Below are 18,979 nucleotides of genomic sequence, written 5' to 3'. Positions count from 1 at the left end.
CAACTACAGTTACGTAAGACACACACGCTGGTTGCTGACCATAGAAATTGTGTTGAGCAACGAACTCATAACTTCTAAGCTGAACGCAGACACTCTAACCTAACTATTGTGCGTCTTATATTTTTTAGGGCAAAAAAAAAATTGATTATTACCTTGTTGCATCATTGCTTCCTGGACTGAAACCAGTAGCATCACTTTGAAGACCAGACCCTTGTTGTGGAGTGGTATTGTTGTGACTTTGAAGCAACTGCATTGCCTTTTCATTGGGATTTTTATCCATTGATATTTGGAAGGCATACTAAAAAATATTAACATTCACTAACAAAAAGTAAAGCGATTAAAAAAAATATTTTTATGAATAGAGTAAAAAGTAATACAGAACATTTTATCTTTACTGGAAACCACTTTGTTATAGTAATCTAGTCTGCAAAATATGGCAGTTTCTGACAAGATCTCTCTTATTTTTTTTGTATGCCTGTGTGCTATTAATAAAAATCCTATGCAATGCACATACATTTCTAAGTCACAATAGGCAAAACTACTTTAATTTAATACGGTTTTAGTTTATTGCCTAATTAATTGGCATGCGTGGGGGAAAATATGGCATGGAAAACCAAAAGTTTCTAAACATAATCACTTGGTACCTGCCATACTTTACAGACTGGATAGTAATTATCTTAAATGAAACAAGAGTACAAAATTTATAGGCCAGGCACTGGTATATAATTTTAAAGTAGGTCCATATTTTAGATATACCGCATAGTGTGAACAATTTTGTTGCAGTTTACCTGCTGTAGTACTGGTAGAAATGTCTTAATCAAGACAGGATCATTAACAATTGCTTTCACATCTGCAGTGTCATATGATGATAAATCAGCAGCAGATGTTATTCCACCTGTATTGAATGAATGAATGTAACTTACTTTATTCCCGAGTGGCCACGTTTCTATTAATCTAACTTATATAAACTAGTTTTAAATCTAACCTTTCCATAACTTTTCTGCTGTGCCAGGTTTCGCCTTTAAGTTTTTAAGTAACTTCAAAAAGGACGGTTCAATTTCATCGCCCATGTTTTAACTGAACGATAATTTGTAACAGTTATACACCTTAATTTCAACTATTTATAATTCTCTAAAGGAATAAATAAAACCAGTTATAAAAAAACAGCTACTTTTAAAAGTGAGATATTAACTGGATAGGGAACTACAAAATACATTGGAAACAACGGACGATGCCAAAAATCAAGGGGATTTATTTCTGGTGGATCCCCGATTAGGTTGTNTTTTATCACGTGACCATAAAATATGATATAGTTATAAATTTTGCCAATTTCTCGCGGAAAAAAAAGGAAAATTGGGACATCTTAAGCAAACACATATTAAATATATCTTAAAGTTCATGCAATTTATTTAAAATGGTAGTTTTTCAATACCATCACTGCATCTTTACTGCAAAGTTTACCGATGATCAAGAAAAAAAGGTAAAACCTTTTTCTTTTAAATGGTTTCTCTCCTATCCGAGAGAGCATTCCATCATACCGCTGTATTATTCTCCTCATTTACATTGACGTGTGAATTCGCTTGGTGATGTTGTAGTGCCGTGAACTTTATAAACGCCTTGCTTGGAATGTTTACCCTTTACGAGCAATGGAACCTGAGACCACAGAATACACCAGACAACCTTGTGTTGTTGTAAGGCTAAGGCCTAAAATAGCAAATGAAGCTGTGTTATGGCTCGTCAAGAGAATTCAAGATAATAAAGTGGACAACGGGTGCCAGTTGGACGTTGACGTAACTGAATTAAATGGAGCCAAAGTTTTATACATAAGGTGCTTGGTTTTTATTGCAATATAAAAAGTGTATATTTAACTTGCTTATTCTTATACATCCTAATATGTTCCGATTGCAACACCATGCGAGTTTTTATGGCCTGCACGCTTTTTAATTAATTTTTTAATTCATAGCATTTTATATCGACAGTTGCTTTGCTGTTAATTTCATTCTCATCTGTCCTTTAACTAATTTATTCTTTATTATCATACATAAATGTTATTATTCACAGTGCATCTAAGTACCGACTATTACATGGTGCAGAAGCAATTGGATTGAAGAAAGAATATAAAGATGGAACCCTGAGGGAGTTTTGCTTCACTGACCGTGCTAATTTTAAGCATCAAAAAGGTGAGTATAAAAAATAGTAAATATATATATATAAATTAGTGTATAGGCCTGGGCTATAACTTTAGTTTGAATATTTAGTTTCAATAAAAGCAAAAAAAGCAAAAACAGTGGTAGAACAACATGTTATATATGAAATTGCTATAAAAAGTTCTAATATACACCTTGTTACAAAAAATACAAAATACAAAAATATTTGTCTTATGTAATTAGAAAAGTGGACAGATGGACACAAAAACCATTAAAAAAGTATGTTATTATGAACACAAGACACCAATATAGGAGCTTAACGCCACAACTAGTACACAAATACTAGAGAGTAATAATCCTAATTTCCTGTGTTATGCTGCGTAATAATGAGACTACAGTCTGCTGTTGCGCATCCTTATAGGAAGTTTAAATTGTTTCTTTTTAGATGATGACTTCCTCTCCGAGAGTGAACAACATCAAATTGTTAAAGTTGAACTTGATGGACTAAGAGCTATAGACGAGAAACATATTCCTTCGTATGAAAATATTAAACTATATCCGGGAAAATCTATATGTAAGCCAAACCAAATTTAAGTTATCCTTTTCTTGTGTTTTTTTAATTGGATTTTTTTTTAAATCTATAGCCTATGTAAGCAGAACCAACTTTATGTTATACTTTTCTTGTGTTTTTTTAATTGGAGTTTTTTTTTAATTAAAATTATCTATAATATATAATGTGTTTTTTTTTAATTATATCTGTAAACTAAAATAATAAGATCTCACTTAGCATACCTAATTCATTTAATTTTTTACAACAAACTGATTATGTATTTAAACAAAAGATTAGATACTAGTTCTTACCTTCTTCGTGAAATATTTTTATTTGTTGAATAAATTATATATATATATAATATATATACTTATATATTTACTAGCACTTTCTGTATTCGGTTATAATGCAACAAGAACAATCCAACAGTATAAGCACTGGAAAATGGCCAAATTTACATAATATATCTAGGGATGCACATTACAGAATTTTGAATCCGTGAGATTCGAATCCTTTTGTATTCGAATCTAATTACGGGATTCGGTATTCTGTTTAATGACGTCATCATATGTCATCTCATATACTATAATAACAATTTTTGAAACTTATTAATTTTGAAAAAAAAAAAATTGTGTTGGTGGGACTTTCGAGAGTAAACGTTTCGCAACGTCTTTTCATAGCCTGCTATACGTTTTGTGACGCAAAAACTCCCCAATAGTACAATTTTTGGTCATTTTACAGCTCATGATCCAACAAGGCTACTAATAAAGACTCAATTAACTGACTTATGTGGGTGAAATTATTTTTTCCTATAAACATAAAAAGATTCGGAATTCTAGATTCGAAATAAAGTATTCTAGGATATCCTAGAATACATAATTATTCTGTAATGTGCATCCCTAAATATATCACAGATTCACAGCCTAAACTTTTATTCTCATTGTTTTAGTTCGTCGTATGGTCAGCAACCATTTGGTAACGGATAACTTCCCATTACATGACAGACCTACTCTGCATAAGTTGCGATGGTTGTGGTATAAAACACTTGATTTAAATTTGCAGCAACCTCTGGGTAAGTTTTTAGTTTAATATGCGATTCCTTTTATATAGTGTGGGGAAATATGGGACACCTTTTCATTCTATTTTCTTGTCCCATTTGGTAGTAAACAAAGAAAATTCAAAGAGTTATAAAACCATATTCTCACGACTTCAATAGACTGTTGTTAATTGTTTAAAACACGATCAGGATATTTTAATATTATGTTTTAAATGTGTCTCATCTTCCCCTACCCTACTATACATGTAGTGAAATCCTGTTGTTTTAAAAAATTGAACTTCAGTGTTGGAACTGTGATAGCCTGTGGCTATTGTGTGAAACAGGACACTGCTTAATAGTCCGTAGTTAAATTAGATTGTGATATTAAATATAGGGTAGTTTTACTGTTATTCGTTTTGAGAAGTTCAGACTTGTCGCACAACAGGTTTAGTTTACATCTTGCAAAAAGTTTTGTGCTTCTTCTTTTTTAAATTATACTTTCGTATATTTTATCTTTTACATTGGAAAGTAATTTTTTAGCAATACCTATTTTTCATTTAAACTTTTAAACCAACAGTTTTTAAATGTAAATATATATATATATTATTATCAGACCATGTTCGTAGCTACTTTGGTGACTCCATCAGCATCTACTTTGCCTTTCTTAATTTCTACACCCTTGCCCTTGTACCCTTAGTGGTGTTGGGGCTTTTACACTGGGGGTTGGGGCTCCGTAGTGACATCGGAGGCAGGGTGGATGACAACTGGGTTCTGTCAGTGATTCATGTCTTGTGGGCCGCAGCGTTTTTAGAGATGTGGAAAAGAAAGTCAACTGAGTATTCTTATAAATGGGGAACGCTAGGTGCAAAGGTAACTAAGATTTTTTCTTTGTGGTAATGGGCCTATTTTAGGCTATATCTAAAGTCCCCTGCAATTCCGCACTTTAGAATTTACCTCCAGGGCCATATAGAATCACTTTTGTGTATTAATTTTCCTAAAGTAAATACATGTTAATTATATAAATAATGATAATACTGTAAAAACAAAGTTAATATGGCAAATTAAAATATTGGTACAATTTTAACATTTTTTTAACATTAACTAAGTAATTAATATTGAATGCAAAATGGTAGGCACACTTTCTACTTTAAATATAAGTTTATTGTTTTTGTCAACATTTTTTATAATATACATTCATGAAAAATCGGTGACTAATTTCAGGTGTTTAATGTTTACCTAATATATTCTCTGTGCTTTATGAAGCTAATTTTGTTTACCAAAGCAGCGGCGTTGAGTCATTCAATTATTAATTACGTTAATCATCTCAAAACAAAATGCAGGAAGTCTGTTATTACTGATTTCTTAGTCATTTAGCTGTGGTCTTAGAAATCATCTGTAAATACAATAGCAATTACAAGCAGCAGCATATCCAAAACTCATATTAAATCAAAAAAATATCAAACATCATAAACCTTTTTATCCTATAGTAGCAATACTTTTTTATTTTTTATACGTAAATTAAGTATATTCTTATATAGTATATACAATAGCAATTATAGTACAGCAGCATAACAAAAAATCAAAATAAATCCAAAAAAATATAAAATATCATAAACCTTTTTATCCTATAGTAGCAATACTACTGTATGCGTAAATTGAGTATATTCTACATTTCTAATGACTTGCCATAAATTACATAGAAATCTGATGTTACTTCAGGTTTGGGAGGAGCCCAGGACAGGGTACCGTGGTCCTTTGGGTTTAAATGAGGTAACGCAGAGGCAAGAACCGACCTATCCTTCATGGAAACGAAACATTCGTGTTTATCTCATTACATGTCCAGTAGTGTTGCTTTGTGTGGCACTTGCAGTTTGCTTGATGTTTTATTATTTCAGGTTTGTAGCTTATATTGGTAGCTTAGTATATATATACTACACAAACAAAATTATTAGTAGCTTAATAATTTAATGTATACCCCACATTAAAAATGGTTAATCCAACTTGTTTTGGTTTTCATTACTGTACTTGCCTACATATGACAAATTTAAGTATAAGCTCATACACACATATATATATAGGATGAAAAGTTTATAATATTTTATATTTTTTTGGATTTATATATATGATTTTTATCAATATATACAATTATTTTCAATATATAACATATAAATACTGACTGAGTAACCGCTGTTTTTCGTGCTTGCATTTTCTGTTCGACACCATTTTTTTAAAAAAACAACTAAAATGTTTAAATGAAATAAATTATACAATTTATTCTAACTTGTCAATAAATATTCACTTCTTCCAGTTGGGAGATATACTTAACAAGTATGTATCGTCATGAACCTGGCATCATCAGCTCACTTATAAAGAACGCACCAAGTATCGTTTATTCTATTCTTGTTTTGATGGGAAACTCACTGTATAGAAAATTAGCTGAATTTCTGACTGACCAAGGTGAGAGCTTACACTTTAGTATAGTTTTGTGAGATAGGATTAAGTTTTTCTGAGGTTTGTGAATAAATGAATGAATGTAACTAATTTATCCTTGTGTGGTGGGGTAAAGACGACTGTTATAGCACAGTTTTTCTGCTTCATATACCTGCTTGCAAGTTGCGGCATATGTAATGTTGTTGGTAAAACTAATATTGTTTTTTGGGGGGTCAATTAATTTGTATATGGCTTATTGGCTGTACTGTACCACAGCACTGGTTAAGATATACCAAACAAAATACCTATTTCAAAAAACTCTGTGTTTATAATGAACTTTAAAAAAATTAAAATAAAAAAAGTTTCACCAGCCAGATGATTTTTCAATTAACTTGATTATTTTAACAGAAAACCATCGACTTGAGTCAACTTATCAAAATCATCTGATTACCAAGATACTGGTGGTATGTAGAGTGTGTTAATAGCATAATATACTAACTAATAATACCTAGTATAATATGCTAACTGCTAATATTAGTAAATAGTTTGTATGTATTAAAATATACTTTTTCGGGCTCCTCTGGCATTTACTCTTATATTAATACCGGAACGACCAAAAATATTGTTTTATATTTTTCTTGGTAACTAGCAGAAATAACAATATCTAAATATATTATTTATCAGAACAAAATTTGAGTAGTTAAACTTTAAACCCAAATTGCCACAAATAGATTTGTTTTGTTGTATCTGTTAACTTGTATTCGGAAAACTCTGTTCTTAGAGCTTCAGCCAGGATTGTAATTGTAACCCAACTTTCAAAATTTGTTTTATATAATTTGGTAACTTTAAAATAATGATATAAATTTGTGCCATACATTTATGATTTATCCACAGTTTGATTTCTCCAACAACTTTCTCGCTTTGTTCTACATTGCGTTTATTTACGATGATATGCCAATGCTAAGACAGGTATAATATATCTAGCTATTCTATTTTAGGTGTATTGGATTAAATATATAGTTTGGCTGGCACAGTTAGTAATAGATAACATTAGCTATCTTTCTGTTAAGTAAAGCAGCAATTAGCCTGTTGTGTGAACATTTTTATTTGAATGAATGAATGAATGAAACTTACTTTATCCTCGCGTGGCCGGAAAATGACAGTCGTTATCACCCGGGTATTCATACACCTTGTGCCAGCGTACGAGTTACCATGTATGTTACTTTGTGGGTGATTATTTACAATGATGTGCTGACATTTGATCACTCCTATTAATGTTTTATGTGTTACGGCGACAACGTGTAATTTTTGTTGCTGTCTTATCTCTTATGCTCTCACACACTTACACATAAAGTAAAACAGAGTTGTCATAACATGATTAAATATTTAGTAACCACTTTTAGACTCTTCGTAATTTATTCTTGGTTCATATGATCGTATCACAAGCAATAGAGTCACTACTCCCATATTGGCAATTCAAATATCGATCTTCTGTATATCGGTCAACACTGAATCGTGGCAACACTGGCCCAACCACTTCAGATGCAGTAGATAAAGCTGAATTGAACAGACATGACCAGACTTGCCTTGAACTACAAAGAGATACATATGAGGTTGGTATTGAGTGAATGTTGCCAGTGTAAATTTTGGTCTTTAAATTTTGTATCTTTTTGTTTCTATTTCTGTGTGTTTGTAAATATGGACGAGACATTAGTGGTTAGGGACAACTGAATTTGCACAAAAGAAATATGATAGCAAGTCAAGACTTGTTGGAGATACACTACGTTTTTTATACCAGATGAGCCGCTAAACGATTATTACATTATGCCTAATAGCAAAAGTAACCGAATTAAAGCATGCCTTACTGTCATGGCACAGCTGGTGCTGGTGTCTGTCTCTAACCGAGAGGTAATGGGTTCAAGGCTCGGTGCTGCTACCATTGTGGGCACATGTGTCTTTGAGTAAGACACTTAATGGCAATTGCTCCAACCCGGTGGTAACTAATAGATCTAAATTGCCAGCCATACAATGTATAAAAAAAATTATCCACACCGTTACATACATGGTAACTGGTAAGCTGGCAGAAGATGTATAAAAAGAACATCTATGTTATAATCACTGTAGATTTCCTGCCACAGGAGGATAGAATTACATTCATTCAATTTGTATTCTCATTTGCATAGGGAACATTTGATGATTACCTTGAGTTATGGCTTCAGTTTGGTTATGTGGTGTTGTTCTCTTGTGTCTATCCTCCCGCTGCTATATTTGCTCTTATAAACAACATAATTGAAATGAAATCGGATGCTTTCAAAATCTGCAATGTTTACAGAAGACCCTTTGTTTACCAAACAACTGGAATTGGAACATGGAAGGTATTTGCCGATTATGGCATGGATTACCAACTTTTAATTTAAAATAACTTTTTTTTAATAACAATGGCTTGTACAAAAATTAAATTTTGTGACTCTTAATGTAAATTTAGTTTAAACAAAAAAATTTTAAATAATGCAGTTTTTGGGCAAGAAATCACTTCTGGTGTTTTGGAAAATATATGTGTTACTATATTTTATACATATTGTAGCACGATTGACACATACCCTTCTGTAGGTTGCCTTTCAAGCCTTATCATACTTAGCTGTGGTTTCAAACCTTGCACTTGTTTTCCACACACCAAGGTTTATTGAATGGATTTACAAGATTTTTCCTGATGCTACAACATTAAGTATATTCACTGCATTTGTTGTGCTTGAGGTATGGGCTATTGCCATCCCTTTAAGCTTATTTTATGTTGATTTTAAAAACACAGTCTTGTTTCGTAAACACATAATTTCCCCAAAAGTGTTAGCCACAGCGTTCCCGAAAAGGTATCCAGTTTTTTCAAAAAGTATCCAGTTCCTACTATGACTAAGATACCATTCTTGGATTAACCCAGAACCACATTTGCAGTCACTTTTTTATCTGCAGCATTTACTTCTTGGCATACGTTGGTTAATTTCATACACAGTACCAGCCATGCCTCTCTGGGTCAAAATTGAAACAAGAAAGATGCAACATTACTCACTGCAAGCTCTTAAGAGACAGGTACATGGGTGCAAGGATGGCTCAAACCGAGATTTATGATCAACTAAAACACCGACACCCAGTTTTGATTTACCTTATTTTAGTTTCTCATATTGTGTGGCAATTTCTATTTTACCTAGTTTCAGTTTTGAGCAAAGTTGACGTTTTGCAATTGTTCTTATTTTTTAGGGCAAATGGTTTGTTTGAATGGATTGTTTAGTTTTATTTAAGCATGTAACTGCACGGTGCATGTGTGTAGTCTTGGTGATGGTGACCTTATTTTTCACAGCGATCAAGAATGCTTCTTCCAGCACAAATTGTTCAAAAGAACCTGGAAGTTCTGGCGGCCATCAGTAAACCGTCTACTATCAAAGAAGAGCATGAACTTTTGGTTACGGATTAACTTGTTTTTCCTCTGTTCCTTTTCAAATAGAAGTTTTTGCTTCTTAAGTTTAAAGTTTCAGAATCCTTATGCATGCGTTTTGTTAAATACGGAGATTTTATTTTTTTGATAGTTTTGGTTTATGAGTATGTTTTAAGTTGCACTTTGTTCCATCAGTTAAAGCAAAATACTGCTTCATTTTGTAGTATGTAGGATATTCTTGCCCGTTTGACGATGCAATGTTTAGTGAAAAAAGACGTTAATATTATTTTGTAATATGTCGGCCAGCTAGCAATATATAGTTGTATTAGTCATATTTATATATTTGCGCTTAAAACTGCAATTGTTGATTTAAAGTGTTTATTATAAAGCCAAAATGTACAATTACAATTAAAAGATTGAAACAGCTGCATAGATTACAAAGATTAATTATTGCAAGGTACTAAGGTAACATGATAGGCAACTTGATTCTTATTTTACTTACACTATTAGTTATATGGACAAAACTTAAAAGTAATACAAGAAATCATAATATCTATGCCTTGAACAAACAATTACATTAACTTTGTTCATTAATTACAAATTATGACATGTGAGGCTGCCCTACAACAATATATTAGTAGCCACTAAACTGCCATTTTTGCAAGTCCAATCAATGAAGAAGTCATGCCCAGCAAACCAACAGTGGCTGGATTGAGTCTACCACACCATAATTGTTGCCCTGGCAACCAATGCACTGCCATTCCCAAATTAGAAACATTCTCAAAAAAATTGAGCGCCTCAGTTTTCAAATTTGTCTTGAATAACTTTGGATCCATTCTATTGGACCTGCAATCGAATTTCGAAATAACTTAAAGAAACATTTTTAGGCAGTTTTTTCAATCAATTTTTGATCAGTAACCTAATACATCATACATGCTATACAATAAATAAACCGTTTTAACTGTTTATTCTTATTACCCTTCTTGGGATCTTGCTTTAATCAACTTCAACACTCTCCACATGATACTGTTAAAATAAGTATTATTACTAACTGAAATGTATTAAAAATTTAAGTTATACTGTATTGAAGGCATCCTCCTGCTAAAAAAACTACAAATTCCTAAATCAAGCAGTGCTAAATGATTTGTAATCATCAAGCGTGATGTGGGTATTATTGCCACCAGGTATGGGCTTGATAAAGCTACTTCGATTAATAATTGCTACAACCAAGTGGTTAGTATCCGGTTGTCCATATTCAGTATAGAGACATTAAATAGAAAACATGAGACATATAAAGCCATTAGCAGAATGATTATTGGTCCTAGCTAAGGACACTGTCAAAGAATCCTCTGGTACGCTACAGATTAAGCTAGTGAAATGTGTTAGAGGTTGGTTGTTAGGAGTCATTAATAAGGGGGTCAGTTGCTAGTTGTTGTAGGGGTAGTGTTTATATGGCTTAGTGGAAAGGAGTTAGAATATAACGTAGGGAGAAGATTTTTCACTGGCAGCGTCCTTTAAATAACAGACACACTCGACTAGAGAAAAATCTAATTCCATATGACCCAGACAACAGCTCAAATTTGGTTTAATGTATCATAACAGATAATACCTGACAAGGTTAATAAGCAGAGATGAAACCCAGGCACACAGACTAGCTAACCACCACGGAGCAGCTGAGATGGAAATGAGACCTTTCTCTGCAGCCCACGCCACATGCTCAATAGGGAAGAACATTTGGTTCACAAAATTACTCATGATTTTAAACACACGTTGGACGGTATCTTTTTCCTGCAGTTTTGTGTTATTACTTAATGCAAAAATAATTAAGTTTTTACGGCCCCCTTAATTAGTGCATATCCACTATGTCCACAATATTTGCTATGTTCACTATGTAGTGAATATAGCAGACATAGCAGACATAGTGAACATAGTGAATATTGTAGACATAGCAGGCATGCACTAGTTAAAGGGACTAGATTTTATTATATAAAACAATATTGTAACATGCAACTTACATTCTTTCCCCAGCCATATCGCATTGATAAAGCTAACATTGAAAGATCGTCAAAAAGTCGAAGAATAGTTCTACAACCACTTAATTCCATGGTTATCTTTGCAAACCGCTGCGCCAGTTCAGGGTTACTTGTCATCCCACTTGCAAACAAAGCTGCAAAACTTGTAGTTCTCATAATTTTATCTCGGCCACGGTACGACTCTAGCAATTTCACAGCTGTCCCTAAACCTGCCATTGCTTTGTGGTATTGTATTGTCTAAAAAGGCATTGGTTAAATGGGTAATACTTAATCAGGTTATTTTTAACCTGAAGTCCTAAAATAAGTTAATTTTTTCTAAAACAGAGACAGCAGCACACTGGGGAATCCCCGTGACGTCACGCCTGACAACAAATACCATAAAGGTTCCTTTTCTGCTTGAATTAACTTTTCTACGCATTAATAAACTAATGTTACCAAAAGGAAATAGTGATCCGTGTATTGTTTCCCAAGCCGTAGCTGATACTCCAAAATTTCACATGTATCTACCTATTTATGCATCGCTAATATACGAGGCATGTATATAGGCCTAATTATTTATTAACTTTGCGATTTATCAAAATTTGCACATGCATCTCAATTGTAAGGGACCGATAATATTTTAAGGTTTATTTGTTCTTACACCATTCCAATTCGATAAAAAAAACGTTGTCAAATGCCTACCATTTCTAGCAATAACAGCACGCCCCGCATGCGAACCGCATCAGCTGTGTATGACGTTACCGGTTACTCTTCATCAAAAGAGGATAAGCCTGCATATTTAGGAGTTTACTCAAAACAGCAATAAGGTCATTATAACATTTATGTTTCAAAATACTTGCAACTCGTGTTCCCGAAGTTATACCTTTGTGGAGTGCTTGTTGTTTTTTTTAATTGGTCGCTTCTTATTATTGGCTGACCATTATGGCAACAAGTCCATCAGTGCCCTGACGGCTTACTATCTCTAGTAGGCCGCGGTGCCCTCAACGAGTATGGTTCGCCTAAGAAGACACACGGACACCGTCACATTGGTAGCAGCATCAAGGATCGAACACATAACCTCCGTTTATGGTGCGAGTGCTCCTTAACCGCTATGCCACAACGAGGAAACTTATTACAAAGTAAATAATGTCTTAACTAACGAAATTAGACTACACATCTCAGGTCTAGTAAAAAGGTAGTCTACCGTTAATTGCATGCAATAAATTCCAGTTTGCCATTTTAAATTTGCAAGAAACAAGATATAGAGTCGACAGGTGGGGGTAAAGAGCACGTGGCTTGATGTGTACGTACATTTTATTGTCTGTAAACACCACAACTAGAGCAGTTAACTAGTGTTTGATTTGCCCTCATATTTCAGTTGTGTAAGGATTTCGTTGAAGTCGTTGATGACCATATAGTGTAGGGTGCTGGTGTTAAAGGTTCAGTATTTTATGAGATTTGTGTGATATATACACAATCCCTTTGGTGGGTGAAATGTATTATATAAAGGGATATTTGCAAGTCGAAGTTGTTTTAGCGTTGAGGATTTTTAGGTGTCCTAGAAAACAAAACACTCCATGTTCGCTGTTGTAATTTTGTTTCGTTTCCAAACCTTTGAACTATTGTTAGCAGTCGTTATAATTTATAAACAGTTACTTTAATTGCAAACCGAACTTTACACCTCCACGTTGCGTCGAGTCATTCCGGATTACTGTTTGACTTGGTGTTACGCTCTTTTCATCAAGCGTTATATTGTTGTTAACGCTATACGAGGTAGCACCATGCTTGTTGGGGTAAAGTTCCATGGTGTGTTTCGATGTAGGTCGTATAGAACCTCATCAGTGTAGAATATAACAGATAACCCTATACTGTCATACTAAATACCTTTGAAATAAACTGTTATTGCAGAGAACTATATGAATTAGCTTCACAGAAAAAGACCAAGTTTAAGTATAGTATACTGTGGTTTAAAGTAGATCTTGTATGTTTCATGTAGCCTATACTGTTTATATTAATAATAATACTGGCACTATTTTGCTCATTGTGCAGTTTTTAAATCGACACAGATGTACCGGCAATTTGTCTGCATATACTATCACATTATCCTAAATCTACATGTCATGGTGTGACGTCATCAGTGTAGAAAATCAAAATAAATGCAAGCCGTCATACCAGACGGAAGTATGTATTTACCTATAACTAATTACATATACCTCAATTTGAATATACGATATACTCGCTTATTATAAGAGAGCCATTTAACTTGTGTATGAGTAGAAGAGGTTTTTGAAACTATACAGTGCCTTTACTTTGCAGAATGGCTTTAAGAAGTGGACGTGACACGTTTTTGCTTCTTTTAGTTTTGGTATTATCCAGTATTATAATCCACGATCGGATATTCGAAGAGACCATAAGCAAAGCAGTGGTTACCAAGCCATTTGGTAGAGATATTACTAAGTGCGAATGCGATTCCCAAATTAGCGAAGTCAAAAGTAAGATTCTAACAACAACAACAACGACTACTTCGACTCGTGTACCTGAATCTACCAAGCAAATCTCTAATGCGGCAATTGCAAGAACCAAGGTTACGACACTTGGATTACCAAAGCTTTTATCTGTTCCCGGGTTAGTCAATTTGAACACAGCGTTTGGGAGTACAATATGGAGACAGTACCTCCCAGAGTTAGATGCCCATCTTACTAAAGTGGAAAGTGGGTTTGTAAAATGGCCGGTTGATGTACGAAAAACGACAAGCCCTAATACAACCGAGTTAACTGTGGAGACGGGACAAGCACCCCTGTTTGTTGGTGATACTTTGAAAGCTACTATAATTGCTAGGGACTTTGACGGTAACGATAAAACCTACGGTGGAGATTATTTTATTGCAAGGTAAATTAACTCGTGTGTTAGCATGCATTTGAATGGTTATAATGCTTAGTTTATTTTCTTTGGTCCTATTAGGAACTTTTTGAAGCACAGTAATTGTTAGTGTTTTTCGAGTGGGCCTTTTCTTCGGGGAGGCTTGGTGATTGTAAAAGTTTTTAGTTGGTCTTGATATGGTAGTAGTAAATGTTCTATTGATAAAGTTGATTGAGGTAGGTATAATGGTCCATTTTTCAATATCTTTTTTCGCCCTATTTGGTAGTGAACAAAGAGTGTTTATAATTATATAACCGTATTCTCACGACTCTAAAAGGGCGCTGCTGTTTCTTAAATTTAAGATTTTGATTTGGATATTATGTACTACCGGCATCCATGTTACACCACAGTATTATATTTAATGTTGGTAAAGAATACCTTAATGTGAACACGAATAGACAACCTAACCAATGGTATGTTGATTTAGGTTGATAAGAATCCTCCCCGATGGAAAGACAAACAACGATGGTATAGCTTGCCATATAGAAGACGAAGGGACTGGGACGTACAAAGTATCCGTGCCTCTTTTATGGAGCGGGAAGTCACATTTGATTGTTCATATGGTTCATTCAAGCGAAGGAATTACACAGCTTGTTCATAATACTTCCGCGTATATTGGACCTGGCGCCATCCACCAAGCTACGTTTCCACAGGGAGAGAAAACTCAATGTGATGTGATGCTTGCTGGTCAAAAGTATATACGTATATTATATGATTTTTTTAGTTCATTTAAACAAAAGTTTTGTTTTATAGCTGTCTTGTACCCGAAAACATTGTATATATATGATCTTTTTTCATATACGACATATAATAGGGTGGGGGGAGATGGGACACCTTTATCACATAATATTTAAATATCCTGACCAAATGCGATAAGAAAATAGAATGAAAAGGTGTTCCAACTTTCCCCACCCCGCTACATCATTTTATTTAAATGAAGCAAAGAGAGATGATAGCTTATATTATTCTAAAAAATCCATATTTTAGGCAAGAAAATACGTGCGACTTTTCCGAGCCTGAAAAAGGTGTGTCTTGGTTCTGTGTAAAACCAAAAAACGAAAGTTGTCCGAAAGCTGTGACCTGGATGGAAACAACGTATACCTGGGCAGCCGAAACCCATCTGATCATGGGTGTCGTAGACCCACTGTATCAAAAAGATATAAACTGGAACGTTCGTATCAACGGTTCGGGGAGCGCTGTTGTTGTTTTCGATGATGGACAGAACGACAGGAAAGAACTAACAACGTGCAAAACGAACAGTGGGATACAAACACTGGATCCTAATTTACCGGCTGGGTTATTCATAGACGGCAGGTGGAAATCACTACACTGTGCAAATCAGGATAGCAACATGGCGCGTTTGAAGCGGTGCTTTCAAAATAAGGTTGTGTACCTGATTGGTGATTCTACAATGCGCCAGTGGTACTATGAAATTGCTGGAGAAGCCCAGCTTGTGACTAAAAGCGAAAACACAACTGTGGTCTGGCAGCAACCGCGGACCGGTACGAACAAAGCATACAACATTACGGTATATTACCGAGGCCATTCGAACCCAGTCCATAACCCAGGGCCACCGCGTAGCAGTCCGTTTCTGACCGATACAATCGATGAAATTACGGGAAGTGATGGCAAAGATATAATGATTTTCTTTAACATCGGTTTACATTTTAACCTTTATGACCCTTCTGTTTTTCTACAAAGACTAACTGCTGTTAAGAATTCGTTCATTACCTTACTACGTCGGCTACCTAAAGCAAAGATTGTTATTCGTGGGACAAATGTACATAAAAATAGCAAAATTACTTGCCCGTCCCATTGGTTTAGTTACAGATTTCATAAAATCCTACAAACATTTTTCTCCGATATTCCCGGTGTTGGTTTTCTTGATACGTGGGACATGACAACTGTTCACCCACAAGAAGATGTGCACCCCGATAAAAATATGGTGCTTAGCCAAATTACAATGATGCTTTCTTATGTATGTGGAACTATATAACACGCAATGTTGTTTATTTATATTAATTTTTTACTGTTTTTCCTATTTATATTTGCCACTAGACTCCTGTCATTTACGATAAATTAACTTAGAGATAAAAGCTCCCCGTTACTATACCCTTTTCGTGCATTTTTACTGAAAGTGAGAAATATATCGATTAGGGGAATTTACCTGCTCCATGTGCGAGCAATTATTATTTTGATTTGCTATTTGTAAGTATTTGTGCTGTAAAGGTTAAATGGAAGTCAAGTCAATTTTAAAGTTACTTAGGCAACGTCGACTAGTACATGGTCTTGCACCGTGCAGATTAATCTACAGTGAAACGGGAACTTGGGTGAGTAGTAGATCAATATAACTTTAGTGCCATGTAAATGAATGACCTCGGTTTCGTGATTTTTTTATAAAAACATCACGTATTTTAAATTTATTCTTGCATCGCATAAATAGCAATGCCTATCTCATTTTCAACAAGTTAGGATTATATGTATTATTAAGTAAAATAAAAGTAAAAGGTTTTAAAAAGACTGAATAACTTTAAATAGTTGCAAAGGGGTTGGAACTGAACAAATAATAAATAATTTTGTTACTATATTCCTATATTTGTGTATAATTTGTAGAATTACCTTCTTAGAGCAAAAAGTACAAAAAAGAAACTCGAATAAAGATTGAAAAAGTTTGGTCAAAAAGATTAGTTGAGAGATGGAAAAACAGAAAAATGGATTCAGACTCTGGAAATGTAAGTATAATGTGTATTAGGTAGTTAACAAATAGAGTTTTTTTAATAGATAAACGATTTGGTAAGTAACAAATCTGTGTTATTTTTTGAGTTTTTGGTAAATGCAATGAAATGTTAATGAAAAATGTGAATAATATGTAATTAGTTTGCTATTCGACTTTTAAATATTCTTAAAAACTTTTTATACTCCGTAAATTATGCAAAGCACTTTTTTACCACTGTATTAAACATGTAAACTTCCTGTGGAGGGTTTTCCTTTGCTGGTCCCCTTTTTTCTGTTAAACACTTAAACATTTTAATAACGTATTTTTTACTACATATTGCAGCTATTTATACTGTGTAGTAATTCATAAAAACAGGGGAGGAAAAAGTTCTACTGCTTGTCCATGTTTCCCTACCCATCTGGAAAGCTTCACATGGGTCACGTGAGAGTTTACACCATCAGTGATGCTATGGCTCATTATCATAGGATGAATGGCAAGCAGGTGGAGAAATATTTGTAGTTTGGCCTTTTTAATTAAAAAAACTATGTTTGGGATACTGTTTGTATTTTCAATTTATGTGATTTCCCCCTTTTTTTTAACTTGTAAAATACTGACAGTGTAAAAGAATTTTTGAACGAAAAATTAGTAATTTTAAATAGAATAATTTAAATGTATCACATTTCATCATTTAGTTAAAACACTCCTAACTGATTTTGACATGCAATCATTTTGCAGTTTTTTTGTAAAATATAATTTAGTTGTTTGTAAATAACAGTAATGTTGGCAGTATTACCAGCGTAACATAAAAAATGTGCAAATAGTTGTCAATGCATTTTTCAGTGAGTTTCCAGAGGCACTGGTCTTACATCTTATATTCCAGGTGATCCATCCAATGGGTTGGGACTCGTTTGGACTTCCAGCTGAAAATGCAGCTCTTACCAGAAACCTTGACCCAACAGAGTGGACAGATAAGTAAGTGATAAAACTAATGCAGTGTTTAAATTGTTGCTGAAACAGCAGAACTTTACATTGTTGCCAAAATACCAATCTGTTTTCGCCTGAAACACTTATTCTATTTATCTTAAATTCAGGGTAGCTCAAAAGCTTCAATTAACGCAGCTTTTCTGTAAAGTTTTTAAACCACATACTTTAGTACCTCTTTGTATAATTTCTGGTATAATAAAGTTTCATGGTTTTGTCGCTTGTATATAGAGTTTTTAACAGCTGTTTAATGCAAGGAATTTCAAGGCAGTTGTTTATCTCATAGTTATGCCATCACAATATATCTGATATGTATAATATTTATCAACATATATATACATATATGTTTATTTTCTGCAGGAACATTAAATATATGAAGCAACAACTCATGGATCTTAATTTGTTCATGGACTGGGAACGTGTGAGTTTTTATCTTTAAATATAAAAATAAACACAAGTTTACGAATAGCAACAATTCATATAGAAGGATAGTGGAATAAATTATTGGTTTTAAAAGTGGAATAAATCACCTGTTTTTTGTTTCAAGGAATTCTCCACTTGTGAACCATCATATTACAAATGGACACAAGCGTTATTTGTTCGTATGTTTCACGCTGGCTTAGCTTACAAGCAAAAGGTGAGCTCTCTTAGTTTCATGTTGCATACCACACTAGTTTGAGCGAGGATAAGGTGTATCACATTCATTCGAATCCAACACTGAGCTAATTGTATTGAGACTGGCGCCGTGGCATAGTGGTTAG

The 18,979-nt window shown here is 33.9% G+C and overlaps 5 protein-coding genes across 6 annotated transcripts in view; 3 read left to right on the top strand and 2 right to left on the bottom strand.

Moving 5' to 3' along the window:
• LOC100179627 overlaps positions 1–1,151 on the bottom strand; it is a 9,153-nt gene extending 8,002 nt beyond the window's left edge. Inside the window, exons 1-3 of the mRNA XM_018811347.2 lie at positions 986–1,151; positions 789–895; positions 153–298 (exon numbers count right to left, since the gene is read on the bottom strand). Of these exons, the coding sequence (XP_018666892.1) occupies positions 153–298; positions 789–895; positions 986–1,070 (338 nt within the window). The 5' untranslated portion in view covers positions 1,071–1,151. The remainder of the gene's footprint in view (positions 1–152; positions 299–788; positions 896–985) is intronic.
• Positions 1,152–1,563: 412 nt separating this feature from the next.
• Positions 1,564–10,006, top strand: LOC100181951 (anoctamin-10-like). Of its 2 annotated transcripts, none has more exons than XM_026833608.1 (14): positions 1,564–1,828; positions 2,062–2,180; positions 2,593–2,721; positions 3,647–3,769; positions 4,347–4,603; positions 5,453–5,628; positions 6,042–6,190; positions 6,572–6,627; positions 7,058–7,132; positions 7,567–7,776; positions 8,347–8,538; positions 8,774–8,888; positions 9,131–9,247; positions 9,516–10,006. In XM_026833608.1, the coding sequence occupies exons 1-13, from the start codon at positions 1,647–1,649 to the stop codon at positions 9,199–9,201; spliced, it is 1,854 nt and encodes a 617-aa protein (XP_026689409.1). In that variant the 5' UTR covers positions 1,564–1,646; the 3' UTR covers positions 9,202–9,247; positions 9,516–10,006. The 2 variants fall into 2 exon arrangements, with proteins under 2 accessions (XP_026689409.1, XP_002129502.1); XM_002129466.5 differs by having other exon boundaries at positions 8,774–8,917.
• On the bottom strand, positions 9,955–11,863 carry LOC100187475 (peroxisomal membrane protein 11C). Its single transcript, XM_026833609.1, has 4 exons — positions 11,606–11,863; positions 11,200–11,378; positions 10,569–10,616; positions 9,955–10,436 (listed from the first exon to the last, which is right to left on the bottom strand). The coding sequence occupies exons 1-4, from the start codon at positions 11,837–11,839 to the stop codon at positions 10,235–10,237; spliced, it is 663 nt and encodes a 220-aa protein (XP_026689410.1). The 5' UTR covers positions 11,840–11,863; the 3' UTR covers positions 9,955–10,234.
• A 2,056-nt stretch (positions 11,864–13,919) lies between these two features.
• LOC101242376 (NXPE family member 3-like) lies at positions 13,920–16,517 on the top strand. The gene is made up of 3 exons (XM_004225860.4): positions 13,920–14,491; positions 14,949–15,215; positions 15,509–16,517. Exons 1-3 carry the CDS (start codon positions 13,920–13,922, stop codon positions 16,515–16,517), a joined length of 1,848 nt encoding a protein of 615 aa, XP_004225908.1.
• The window catches only part of LOC100184323 (probable leucine--tRNA ligase, mitochondrial), a 13,136-nt gene continuing 10,441 nt past the window's right edge, over positions 16,285–18,979 (top strand). Inside the window, exons 1-6 of the mRNA XM_002129245.3 lie at positions 16,285–16,851; positions 17,149–17,253; positions 17,613–17,738; positions 18,118–18,209; positions 18,579–18,639; positions 18,766–18,855. Coding sequence (XP_002129281.1) covers positions 16,756–16,851; positions 17,149–17,253; positions 17,613–17,738; positions 18,118–18,209; positions 18,579–18,639; positions 18,766–18,855 — 570 coding nt within the window. The 5' untranslated portion in view covers positions 16,285–16,755. The remainder of the gene's footprint in view (positions 16,852–17,148; positions 17,254–17,612; positions 17,739–18,117; positions 18,210–18,578; positions 18,640–18,765; positions 18,856–18,979) is intronic.

This window comes from Ciona intestinalis, chromosome 3, assembly GCF_000224145.3.
Source record: "Ciona intestinalis chromosome 3, KH, whole genome shotgun sequence".
Classification (NCBI taxonomy): domain Eukaryota; kingdom Metazoa; phylum Chordata; class Ascidiacea; order Phlebobranchia; family Cionidae; genus Ciona; species Ciona intestinalis.
Note: the sequence above shows the minus strand (reverse complement) of the source record. Positions and strands in the feature narration are given on the sequence as shown.

Coding starts and splice junctions, on each gene's coding strand:
- LOC100181951 (XM_002129466.5), top strand. CDS start 1,647: ATGGAACCTGAGACCACAGAATACACCAGACAACCTTGTGTTGTTGTA. Junction 3,770..4,346: donor AAATTTGCAGCAACCTCTGG/GTAAGTTTTTAG, acceptor TATTATTATCAG/ACCATGTTCGTAGCTACTTT. Junction 7,133..7,566: donor ATATGCCAATGCTAAGACAG/GTATAATATATC, acceptor AACCACTTTTAG/ACTCTTCGTAATTTATTCTT.
- LOC100187475 (XM_026833609.1), bottom strand. CDS start 11,839: ATGGCAGGTTTAGGGACAGCTGTGAAATTGCTAGAGTCGTACCGTGGC. Junction 10,617..11,199: donor CTGCTTATTAACCTTGTCAG/GTATTATCTGTT, acceptor TTATTTTAACAG/TATCATGTGGAGAGTGTTGA. Junction 10,437..10,568: donor AAAGCAAGATCCCAAGAAGG/GTAATAAGAATA, acceptor ATTCGATTGCAG/GTCCAATAGAATGGATCCAA.
- LOC101242376 (XM_004225860.4), top strand. CDS start 13,920: ATGGCTTTAAGAAGTGGACGTGACACGTTTTTGCTTCTTTTAGTTTTG. Junction 14,492..14,948: donor GGAGATTATTTTATTGCAAG/GTAAATTAACTC, acceptor ATGTTGATTTAG/GTTGATAAGAATCCTCCCCG. Junction 15,216..15,508: donor GTGATGCTTGCTGGTCAAAA/GTATATACGTAT, acceptor TCCATATTTTAG/GCAAGAAAATACGTGCGACT.